General features: G+C 40.0%; 1 protein-coding gene across 1 annotated transcript; it reads right to left on the bottom strand.

Moving 5' to 3' along the window:
• Positions 1–1,812: 1,812 nt before the first annotated feature.
• On the bottom strand, positions 1,813–2,241 carry LOC142171997 (secreted RxLR effector protein 78-like). Its single transcript, XM_075235746.1, has one exon. It carries the CDS (start codon positions 2,239–2,241, stop codon positions 1,813–1,815), a length of 429 nt encoding a protein of 142 aa, XP_075091847.1.
• Between the last annotated feature and the right edge of the window lie 10,748 nt (positions 2,242–12,989).

The following is a 12,989-nucleotide window of genomic DNA, read 5'->3' as shown; positions in this document are numbered from 1 at the left end:
CCCGCATTTTTGCGCCAAAGAAAATCGACCAAAGTTGGTCGGTTTCGTCGGTTTTTTGACCGACCAAAGTTGGTCGGTCGACCTTGGTCATTTTTTGCCGAATTTCTAGTAGTGTTACCTATATGCTGATTTTACATTGTGTCATTATTTCCAGTAAGACTGAAGTTATTTTTATAGTATCGTATTCTTAGATATCTGTTGTTGCACGTATTTCTGTTTGTGCGCATGTCTAATTATCTGGTTGTTGCTACTGTCTATTTATTGTTTCATTTTTACTTCTTTTGAGCCAAGGGTGTTTCGGAAACAACCTCTCTACCTTCACTAGATAGGGGTAAGATCGGCGTACACTTTACCCTCCCAAAACCCAATTGTGGATTTTACTTGGGCTTGTTTGTTGTTGTTACCTATATGTTGATTTTGATTGGAATTCATACTGTTATGAGACACCAAAGTAACTTCTTATGATAAATTTAGTTTTGCTCATCACCTATGAAGTTGCATGAAGTTCCTACTCAAATTCCATATTTCCAAATAAATAATGAGATAATATGTGGCTTCACAACCATAGTATTGTATGACTTCTACATAGACATAGTGCTCCATTTAACCAATTTTCTATTCTATAGTTTTTAAGGGTTGGCAAATTGTTCAATTTGTTAAGGCTGTAAGGTGCTAATTACCTGATTCGACCGTATAGAATCGTTTGTGATGTGTTGTGACAAAAATTTAGTGGCTACCCACTTTTGCTGCATTTGATGTGATATTTGTTGACTTAATACAACAACAACAACCCAGTAGAATCCCACTAGTGGAGTTTGGAGAGGGTAGAGTGTACGCAGACCTTACCCCTACTCCGAAGGGAGAGGGAGACTGTTTCCGGAAGACCCTTAGCTCAGAGACAATAGATCCGTAACAACGACAAAAACCAGAAAAATAGTATCAGTATCGTAAAATACATCAAATAAATGGAAGTTCCAAAATGTGAAAGACAAAAAATGTGAAACACAATAAAAACCGCTAGCAGTCCTAGACAAAACACTATTAGACTAGCTGGTGTAACGAGGAAAAACGCTCGACTACCCCCTAACCTATAACCCTAATGCTCCACCTCCATACCTTCCTATCAAGGGCCATGTCCTTGGAAATCTGAAGTCGCGTCATGTCCTGCATGATCACCTCGCCCCAATACTTCTTAGTTCGTCCCCTACCTCTTCTCGTACCTGCCAGAGCTAACCGCTCACACCTCCTAACCGGAGCATCTAGGCCCCTCCTCCGCACGTGTCTGAACCATATAAGCCTTGCTTCCCGCATCTTGTCATCCACGGGAGCCACGCCCACCCTTTCCCGAATATCCTCAATCCTAATCTTATCCATCCTAGTGTGCCCGCACATCCATCTCAACATCCTAATTTCTGCTACTTTCATCTTTTGGGTATGTGAAATCTTGACTGGCCAACACTCAGTCCCATACAACATGACCGGTCTAACCACCGCTCGGTAGAACTTATCTTTAAGTTTCGGTGGCACATTCATGTCACACAGGACTCCAGACGCTAACCTCCATTTCATCCACCACTCCGATACGGTGCGTGACATCCCCGCCAATCTCCCCATTTCCCTGATAATAGACCTTAGGTACTTGAAACTCTCTCTCTTAGGGATGACTTGTGAGTCAAGCCTCACTTTCACATCCGCTTCCCCCGACATGTCGCTGAACTTACACTCCAAATATTCCGTCTTGGTTCTACTCAACTTGAAACCTTTAAACTCCAAGGCCTGCCTCCATATCTCTAGTCTCTTGTTAACGCCGCCTCACGTCTCATTAATCAGAACTATATCATCAGTGAACAACATACACCAAGCCACATCCCCTTGCATATGGTGTGTCGGTGCGTCCATCGCCAGGGAAAATAAGAATGGGCTAAGCGTAGATCCTTGGTGTAACCCCATAACCACCAGAAAAGGCTCTGAGTCACCTCCCACAGTCCTAACCCGAGTCTTAGCTCCATCATACATATCTTTAATAACCCTAATATAAGCTACCGATACACCTTTTACCTCCAGGCATCTCCAAAGAACGTCCCTAGGGACCTTATCATACGCCTTCTCTAGGTCAATAAACACCATGTGCAAATTCCTTTTCCTATCTCTGTACTGTTTCACCAACCTCCTAATTAGGTGGATAACTTCCGTAGTAGAACGACCCGGCATGAACCCCAACTGATTCTCTGATATATACATTGCCCTCCTTACCCTCTCTTCCACCACCCTCTCCTAAACTTTCATGGTATGACTCAGTAACTTGATACCCCTATAGTTGTTACAATTCTCGATATTACCTTTGTTCTTGTACAACGGAATCATCGTACTCCACCTCCACTCATCTAGCATCCTCTTCGTCCTGAAAATAACATTAAACAACCTAGTCAGCCACTCCAAGCCTGCTCTACCCACATACCTCCAAAATTCTACTGGGATATCATCTAGTCTGGTCGCTTTGCCCCGACTCATCTTACGTATCGCTCCCACGATCTCCTCAACCTTAATACGTTTACAGTACCTAAAGTCTTGGTGACTCTCGGAGTGCCCCAATCCCCCTAACACGATGTTTCTTTCCTCCTCTTCGTTCAGTAGTTTATAAAATACACCTGCCATATTTGCTTAATCTGGGGCCCTTCTATCAATACACGACATTCCTCGTCTTTGATGCACCTAATTTGATCCAGGTCACGAGCCTTCCTCTCTTTCGCTCTGGCCAGTCGAAATAGCTTCGTGTCCCCACCTTTGGCCCTCAGGTCCTCATACAACCGACCTAATTGACCAAACGCAGCAGTCTTAGCCTCTGTGACCGCTAATTTCACCTCCCTCCTAGCTTCCTTATATCTCTTTGTTCGCTCTCCTCTGCTCGTCGTTAGTGCTCTCCACTAAAGGTATGCCACTTTCTTTGCGTCCACTTTACCCTGGACTACGTTATTCTGCCACCGGTCGCCTCAGTGCCCGCCAGAGTAGCCCTTCGAGATCCCTAACACCTCCCTCGCCGCCTCCCTTATACAGTCTGCCGTCGCCGTCCACATAGTAATTTGTTAATTTGCAGCAAAACCTATTCAGATATGCTTCATTATTGCTCTGCTACTGAAGCTGCATCCGGAGGAAGAGATGCAGAACAAGTGACACTAAAATTGGAAATAGAAGCTGAGGAAGCCAGCACATTGTGAGCCCGTTTAACGTTGTCGATTGTTTAATTCATTTGCAGCTGTCCAAAAGATACACAAGGTTTCTCATTCTTTTTTACACCAATTTTGAAGTATTTTGAGAAAAAATAGGAAGTTTCTGCAACATACCTTGCTTCCTTTATTATTATAGAAAAAAAGTGCCAATCCGTTGCTTGTTTATTATCCCTTTTCAGTTGTCAAACGTATCTTTATTATACTCCTAGCCAAAAAAAATACAACTTTAGATTTGTACATCATTTCATCATGGTATGATTATGAACTTACATATCTTAAAAGCTTCTTTCATATATGTGCTTTTCAAACTCATGTTTTCAGTGGAGCCCTTAAAACATAAACCTAACACTAAAATATGAACCTAATTAGTGATGTAGTTGATTGTTACTTCTCCAGGAGGATGAAGATTGGGAAGACCTGGAATTTCCTCCAAGATTAAACTTGCTTCAGTATGCAATTGAAAAGTTCTGTTCTTTGGATCATAGTGAGGCTACAGAAATATTGCAACAACCACTCCTTTGCTGGCTTATGAATAATCACGTCATTTTGTTGTATGAAATTTCAAAACTAGAGCATGAGGGAAGATTGTTATTACTAAGTATTCCCCAACCGATATCGTAATGTTGTTTTTTAATTTGTTTCAATGTAAATGGTTGTTCTTTAATCTGTATCAATGTAAATGGGTGTAGATGACATTTGTGTTTACCTTACAAGCAAGTGTGCATATTTTCTTGAAAAAACAAGTAGTGTAATTTAGTTGTATTTCATAATTATATATGCTATTGATTTTCAGTCTGCCTGAAATGACCTCCCCTTATTAACCCATTGGTCAACATCGTGTTATAATGTCTAAACATATAGCTACATGCTCAAAGGCGGAGCTAGAAGGCCAGGTAAAGTCGTTCAAAAATTTATCTTTAAAGTTGAAATTTTGGTTCCGTCATATATTTTACCATTCTAATCTAAATTGATCCTTGACGAGTTTCTAGCATATATAAAATTCTAATTCGTACTCTGTTAAATAACAGTATAGAAAGATGTCGAACCTATAGAGATTAGTTTATCTATTCTACAGACGTTTTTTGTTTTAATTACTATTTGAGAAAATTAGAAAGAGTTGAGTCGTAAATTAACTAACTAAAAATGCATGAATAGAGCAATAGAAAATATTTTATTTTTTCACAAATATAATAAAAAGGTGTTGGGATCTTGACCAGTATTTTAAAAGGCGTGGGCGTAAGGCGGGGCATTTTACATATGCCTCAGCGGGGCGTAAGCCCCATAGGTATTTAATTTTTAATATTTTATAAAATAATATAATGACAATTAATATTTATAAACAGGTAAAATTGCATAAAAATTAAAGAAAACTATATATATGTGTGCTCCATCCCCACAAAAAACTAATCAAAACAATCTATTATACGTTACTTACAAGCACAAGTAATTTAAGTATAAAAGAATAAAATTTTCTATATGGAGGAACAAAAAGGATGATTAACCTGCAATTTGAACTTTGAATTTGCTGCTATGAAGAAAAATATAGTTCTCTTTGTATTTGTAAAAAAAATTAAATATTCGTTACTTTTGAAAAATATTAGCAGACTAGCGGACAAGATAAAAATTTGAAAAAATCATGAATTAGGGTTTAAATCAATAAAAAAAGGTCTTTACTTTTAAATTTAATACTTTTGAGTTCCTTTTTAAACCTTTTGAGTAATTACCAAACTCACTTTTGAGAATTTGGGTATTATATAAAGGACTAATTCAACAAATTTTATTTTAATTTGAAAAAGTCTCTAGGGCTTACTCCTTACTAAAAAAACGCGCCCCGAACGCCCGAGCGTACGCCCCAAATTGCGGGGCGTACGCCTCTTGAGACTTTTGCCTCACACCATCACCCCGGGGCATTTTTGGTACGCCTCGCCCCGAGACTCTCCCCAGAAACACCTTTTAAAACAGAGATCTTGACTTCACTTAATATTTCTATTATATAATAGAATTATTATTCTTCAATTTCTATTTCTCAAAAATGTATAAATGCCTCTCACGATTATAAATATATATTATTACTTAAGTTGAATAATTAATTGCATTCCTCTCGGTTATATAAATTAATCTTCAAACTAGTAATATTGAAGAACCAGAAATATATGATTGAACTAAAACACGCTCTTGTTAGTAAGTCCCTTTCGGTTACTCTACTTGTTATAACTGATTATTACACTATTCGCCTCTCTCGATTACAAATAAGTATAAAATTAATTATAACATAAAAGAGATAGATGTTACTGAATAAATATTAACATTTATCAATACTACACTTAACTATATTATTTCTTCCGCCTCTCTCGATTACAGAATTAATAAACAGTTAATATGTAGTACAAGATAGATAGATGTTATTAAATTAAATAACGTCTAACTGTAAAAGCAGATAAAAGTTAAATAAATTTTAGCTCAAGCATGTGAATTTGAAGAATAATATCTACTATTATATAGAAATATTACGATCCGTCTTTCTCCTAACAAAAAATAAATTACTCCATACTGGAATTAGTACTAATAATAAAAATATTCTTGTTCATTAAATAAGAAAATAGAAACAAATATTCAAGAAGAATAATTTCCCCTATTTAATTAAAAGCAGGAACTAGAGTAATTTTCTACACTGAAATTTATTTAGAAACAACAACTAAACCACTATTGTGATTTAAAAGAAAAGATAACTCGATACTAGTGAAAGAAATAAAATAGAGAAGCTTATTAAGAATTTGGATTCAAACTTCTAGCTCTAAGCTTTCTCTCTACTGTGATCCTCTCCTCTGATCGGGCACCATCTTCTTATATAAGTGTCACGACCCAAAATTCCACCACAGGCGTCGTGATAGCACTTAGTCTCTAAGACTAGGTAAGCCGATTACAATTATAATTCAAGCCTTTTTTTTCTTTTTTAATCGAAACCAACAGCGGAGATAATTATAACACCTTCCCAAGACTGGTAATACTGAGTCACGAACTCTAACTGAATACATGCAATGAATCTCAAAGATCGAATATACAATACTGTTCGAATAAGAGTTGACAGTACAATAAAATGGAAATACTCCAAGGGACTGCGACGACCAAGAAGCTCTACCTTGAATACTTGCGATCAACACACTAACTCTGCCCGAGTCCGATATCTCCAATACCTGGTTCTGCACAAAAATATGCATAAGTGTTGTATGCGTACACCACAGTCGGTACCCAGTAAGTATCAAAACTAACCTCGGTGGAGTAGTGACGAGGTACAGTCAAGACACTCACTAGTCAATTAACCTGTGCAATATAGCAGTATACAATAGTACTAGAAAATAACTAGTAATAATAACAATAAAATCAACCAGTCATATAAACAGTAAGACAACAAGAACACCATAATTATTACTCAAACGAATAAGGAACACAAGTACAACCAATTAAACATGTCCTTCAAATATAAATCTTTCGAATAAATACCTTCCGAATATAATTCTTTGAAATAATATTTTGAATATAATTCTTTCAAATAAAAGTCACCTTGTGACACCTCATTTCAAAATCATAATCATACATGTCTCAGCCCACTTCCATATTTTTACGGCACCTCGTGTCCATATTTCTATCACAACTGCACGGACAACTCACGTGCCAATAATATCAATGTATATAAGATCCATATGATCAATTTATTTCCACTAAAGTGAGTTTACAATTTTTAAATCAAGTAAGAAATCAACAAAGAAGTGAATTTATTTTAGAAATCATTTGGGTGAAGAAAATAACATTGCACTTAAATTAAAGCATCAGATAAAATACTGATTTGGATGTAAAAATATTTAATTTAAAACATAATAATAATTTCTTTTATTTAAATCAACTCAATCATTGAAAATCAGTAAGAAAAAACAGAAATATACTTCTTCAGAGTCTCGTGCTAAAAAGTCAAAGCCAACACATGTCATGACCCGGAATTCCCACCGTCGGGACCGTGATGGCGCCTAACGCTTCACTTGCTAGGCAAGCCAACATTAGAGAATCATTAAACCAATCCTTATTCCATTCAGTAACTAACAACAATTGGCTAAGATGAAATATAGTGAGTGCAGAATAATATAATAAACTGCATTAATTACTACCACCCGGACCTGGAGTCATAATTTACGAGCATTCTAGAATTCACTACAAGTAATAGTCTGAAAGAAATACAACTGTTTGAATGAAAGAAACAGTAAAACAGAAAAAATAGACGGGGACTTCAAGGTCTGTGAACGCCAACAAATCTACCTTGAGTCTCCGGATAGTGGTCCAACAGCTAAAATCTCGATCAACCCGAGCCGGTACCAAAATCTGCACAGAAAGTGCAGAGTGCAGTATCAGTACAACCGACCCCATGTACTGATAAGTGTCGAGCCTAACCTCGATGAAGTAGTGACGAGGCTAAGACAAGGCACCTACAAATCACCCTGTACAATTTAACAGTGTATATACAAGTAACAACAATGAAAAGCTAGACAGGTAATATCAGGAGGGGGAAACATGCTGAGGGAAATACGAGATAAAGAACTACAGCAGAATAATGACTGAAACAACCAATATACTATGAATTAACATTAACAGCGAATACAGTAAAGGAAAACAAATTGCACGGCATCACCCTTCGTGCTTTTACTCTCAACCTCACCATAAAATCAATAGAAACGGCATGGCATCACCCTTCGTGCATTAACTCTCATATCGTGGCACGGCATCACCCTTCGTGCATTAGCACTCACAATACGGCACGGCATCACCCTTCGTGCATTAACACTCACAATATGGCACGACATCACCCTTCGTGCATTAACACTCATAATATGGCATGGCATCACCCTTCTTACATTAATACTCTCCCATACCAGAAGATCCATAAATATGATAAGAACAATATCAATCTTAACTTCGAAGTCAATATTCAATTATCACCAGAAGATCCATAAATATGATAAGAACAATCAACTTAACAACACTAGTCTAAACATGTAGCAATTAGGCATGGGAAAAAGAGATAATATGAGAAAAATGAGAGAAACAGGGAAAACAGGTAAATTGGCGGCGCATAAGTACTCGTCACCTCACATATACGCCACTCACATAAATTTCACATAGCAGATAGTCTAAGGTTCCTAATTTAATCAAGTCAGGGTTAACCACGACACTTACCTCGCTCCAACGGCCAACTCAAAGCTCAATCACAGCTTTTCCTTTCACACAATCCTCCAGACCAATAGAAACTAGTAAATTACCAACCAAAATTCAATTTAAGCTTTTAATACCCACGATTGCAAAAAATTCAATTTAGGCCATTTTAAAAAAAAGTCAACAAAAGTCAACACCCGGGCTCGCTTGGTCAAAACCCGAGGTTCGGACCAAAATCCATTTACCCATTCACCCCCGAGCCCGAATATGCAATTAGTTTTGGAATCCGACCTCAATTTGAGGTCTAAATCCCCAATTTTCGAAATCCCTAGTTTCTACCAAAAAAATCCCCAATTCTAGCATGAAAACCTTAGATTTTTGGTAGAAATCTTGAACAATGTAGTGAAAGATTGAAAGAAACTAGTTTAGAATCACTTACGTATGATTTGGGGAAGAAATGGTCTTTTGGAAAATCGTCTCTTGCATTTTAGGTTTTGAAAATTTAGGAAATGAATCAAAAATCCCGTCCAAAAGTCATTTTGATGAGCTGCAGATGTCTCATTTGCGACCTAAGCTTCGCAAATGCGAGAAAAGTATCGCAAATGTGAACTCTTCGCATCTCTGCTGCCTTCGCAAATGCAAACCATTTGTTCGCAAATACGGCCTGTGATGATCGCAATTGCGATCATGAACTTCGCAAATGCGAAGGTCCCCTTCCAACCCCACTGCTCGCAAATGTGAAGCTTCTTTGCAAATGCGAGGCTCGCATTTGCGAGCCGGACCTCGCAATTGCGAAGTCTGCAGACCTGAAGCACACCAGCTATGATTTCTATGTTCAATTCACTCTGTAGCCTATCCGAAACTCACTCGAGCCCTCGGAGCTCCAAACCAAAAGTGCACACAAGTCTAAAAACACCATACGAACTTGCTCGCGCGATCAAATCTCCAAAATAACACCTAGAACTACGAATTTAGCATCAATTCAAATGAAATTATCAAGAAACTTTGAAACTTCTAATTTCTCAACCGGACGTCCGAATCACGTCAAACCAACTGCGTTTCTCACCAAATTTCACAGACAAGTCTTAAATATTATAATGAACCTGTACCGGGCTCCGGAACCAAAATACAGACCCGGTACTAACAATGCCAAACATCAATCAATTCTTAAAAACATTAGATTTTCCGACTTTTAATAAAATTCATAACTCGAGCTAGGGACCTCCGAATTCGATTCCGAGCATACGCCCAGGTCCCATATTTCATTGTCGACCCACCGGGACCGTCAAAACACGGGCCCAGGTTCGTTTACTCAAAACGTTGATCGAAGTCAATTAAAATTAAATTTTAAGGCAAAAATTCTTATTTTTATCAATTTTTAACATAAAATCTTTCTGGAAACATGCCCGGACTGTGCACGCAAATCGAGGAGGGTGAAGATGAGATTTTTAAGGCTTAAGAGCGCAGAATCAAGCTCTAAAATATAAGATGACCTTTTGGGTTATCACATTCTCCACCTCTAAAATAACCGTTCGTCCTCGAACGGACATAGAAAAGTACCTGAGCTGGTGAAAAGGTGGGGATATGTACTCCGCATATCGGACTCAGACTCCCAAGTAGCTGCCTCAACAGGATGACCTCTCCACTGCACTCGAACTGAAGGGTAACTCTTTGATCTCAACTGGCGAACTTATCGGGCTAGAATAGCCACCGACTCCTCCTCGTAAGTCAAATCCTTGTCCAACTGGACAGAGCTAAAATCTAACACATGGGACGGATCGCCGTGATACTTTCGAACCATGGATACATGGAACACCGGATGAACTGATGATAATCCCGGTGGCAACGTAAGCCTGTAAGCCACCTCTCCCACTCTCTTCAGAATCTCGAAAGGTCTGATATACCTAGGGCTCAACTTTCTCTTCTTTCCGAACCTCATTACACCCTTCATGGGTGATACCCGAAGCAACACTCTCTCCCCGACCATGAATGCAGCATCACGAACTCTGCGGTCGGCATAACTCTTCTACCTGAACTGAGCTGTGTGAAGTCGATCCTGAATAATCATTACCTTATTCAAGGCATCTTGTACTAAGTCTATGCCCAACAACCGAGCCTCCCCCGGCTCAAACCATCCGACTGGCGATTGACATCGTCTACCATATAGTGCCTTATAGGGAGCCATCTGAATGCTCGACTGTTAGCTGTTGATGTAGGTGAACTCTACAAGGGGCAATAACTGATCCTACGATCCTCCGAAGTCTATGACAGATGCGCGAAGCATATCCTCCAAGATCTAAATAGTGCGCTCGTACTGTCCGTCCGTCTGAGGATGAAACGCTGTGCTCAACTCAACCCGCGTGCCCAACTCACGATGTATTGCCCTCCAGAAGTGCGAGGTGAACTACGTACCTCGATCAGAAATGATAAGCACGGGCACACCGTGAAGACGAACGATCTCGCAGATGTAAATCTCTGCCAACCACTCCGAGGAATAGGTAACTGCCACAGGAATGATTTGAGGTCTGGTTATCATCAGTTGGAGATTCGGGATTCAGATATTCTTAAGACAGCTTTCAGGACCCGATATGGCCATTATGAGTTCTTGGTGATGTCTTTTGGGCTGACCAATGCCCCATTAGCGTTCATGCATTTGATGAACAGTATATTCCAGTCCTATTTGGACTCATTTGTCATTGTATTCATTGATGACATCCTGGTGTACTCTCGTAGCCAGGAGGAGAATGCTCAGTATTTGAGGATTGTATTACAGCGATTGAGGGAGGAGAAACTTTATGCAAAGTTCTCCAAGTGTGAGTTTTGGCTCAGTTCAGTAGCATTCTTGGGATATGTGGTGTCCAGCGAGGGTATTCAGGTGGATCCGAAGAAGATAGAGGCGGTGCAGAGTTGGCCTAGACCGTCCTCAGCCACAGAGATTAGGAGCTTTCATGGTTTGGCAGGTTATTACCGTCGCTTTGTGGAGGGATTTTCATCTATTGCATCACCCTTGACCAAATTGACCCAAAAGGGTGCTCCATTCAGGTGGTCGGATGAGTGTGAGGAGAGCTTTCAGAAGCTCAAGACTGCTTTGACCACAGCTCTAGTGTTAATTCTACCATTAGCTTCAGGTTCTTACACCGTGTATTGTGATGCCTCGAGGATAGGCATTGGTTGTGTTTTGATGCAGGAGGGTAGGGTGATTGCCTATGCCTCGCGCCAGTTGAAGACCCATGAGAAGAACTATCATGTCCATGATCTTGAGTTAGCAGCCATTGTTCATGCCTTGAAGGTTTGGCGTCATTATTTGTATAGGGTTCATTGTGAGATTTATACAGATCATCAGAGTCTGCAGTATCTGTTAAAGTAGAAGGATCTTAATTTGCGTCAGCGGAGATGGTTGGAGCTTCTTAAGGACTATGATATCACTATTTTGTACCATCCGGGGAAGGCCAATGTGGTGGCCGATGCTTTGAGCCGCCGGGCAGAGAGTTTGGGGAGTTTAGCATATCTTCCAGCAGTAGAGAGACCTTTGGCATTAGATGTTCAGACCTTACCAGTCCAACTTGTCAGATTGGATATTTCGGAGCCTAGTCGGGTATTGGCTTGTGTGGTCTCCAGGTCTTCTCTTTATGACCGTATCAGGGAGCGTCAGTATGATGAACCACATTTGCTCGTTATTCAGGACAAGGTTTGGAGAGGTGATGCTAGGGATGTGACTATTGGTGATGACGGCATGCTGAGAATGCAGGGCCAGATATGTGTGCCTAATGTAGATGGGCTTCAAGAGTTGATTCTTGAGGAGGCCCACAGCTCACGGTATTCCATCCATCCGGGTGCCGCGAAGATGTACCAGGATTTGAGGCAACATTATTGGTGGAGGCGGATGAAGAAGGATATAGTTGGGTTTGTGGCTCGGTGTCTCAACTATCAGCAGGTTAAGTATGAGCATCAGAGACCGGGTGGCTTGCTTTAGAGGTTAGAGATCCCAGAGTGGAAGTGGGAGCGGATCACCATGGACTTTGCAGTTGGGCTCCTACGGACTTCGAGGAAGTTTGACGCTATTTGGGTTATTGTGGATCGACTGACCAAGTCCGCGCACTTCATTCGAGTTGGTACTACTTACTCTTCAGAGCGGTTGGCTGAGATTTACATCCGAGAGATCGTTCGCCTGCATGGTGTCCCAGTTTCCATCATTTCAGATAGGGGTACCCAGTTCACATCGCAGTTTTGGAGGGCCGTGCAGCGAGAGTTGGGTACTAAGGTTGAGTTGAGCACAACTTTTCACCCTCAAACGGACGGGCAGTTCGAGCGCACTATTCAAATATTGGAGGACATGTTGCGTGCTTGTGTGTCACGACCCAAAACTAACCCCTGTCATGATGGCACCTATCGTTGAACTAGGCAAGCCGACTCATTTCCAAAACAAACCGATATTTTCATTTTAAAGAAAATTTCAAGGTTATTTAACATAAACCTTCATTTAAAGAGTTCAAATCAAAGAAAAACAGAAGTGCGGAAAACAAAAGCCCGACATCGGGGTGTCACTAGTCATGAGCATATACT

The sequence above is a fragment of the Nicotiana tabacum genome, chromosome 17 (genome assembly GCF_000715075.1).
Source record: "Nicotiana tabacum cultivar K326 chromosome 17, ASM71507v2, whole genome shotgun sequence".
In the NCBI taxonomy this organism is placed as follows: Eukaryota; Viridiplantae; Streptophyta; class Magnoliopsida; order Solanales; family Solanaceae; genus Nicotiana; species Nicotiana tabacum.
This window is presented reverse-complemented; position numbering and strand designations above follow the sequence as displayed.

What these genes read in the sequence shown, in the direction of transcription:
- LOC142171997 (XM_075235746.1), bottom strand. Translation starts at nt 2,241, where the DNA reads ATGTATATATCAGAGAATCAGTTGGGGTTCATGCCGGGTCGTTCTACT.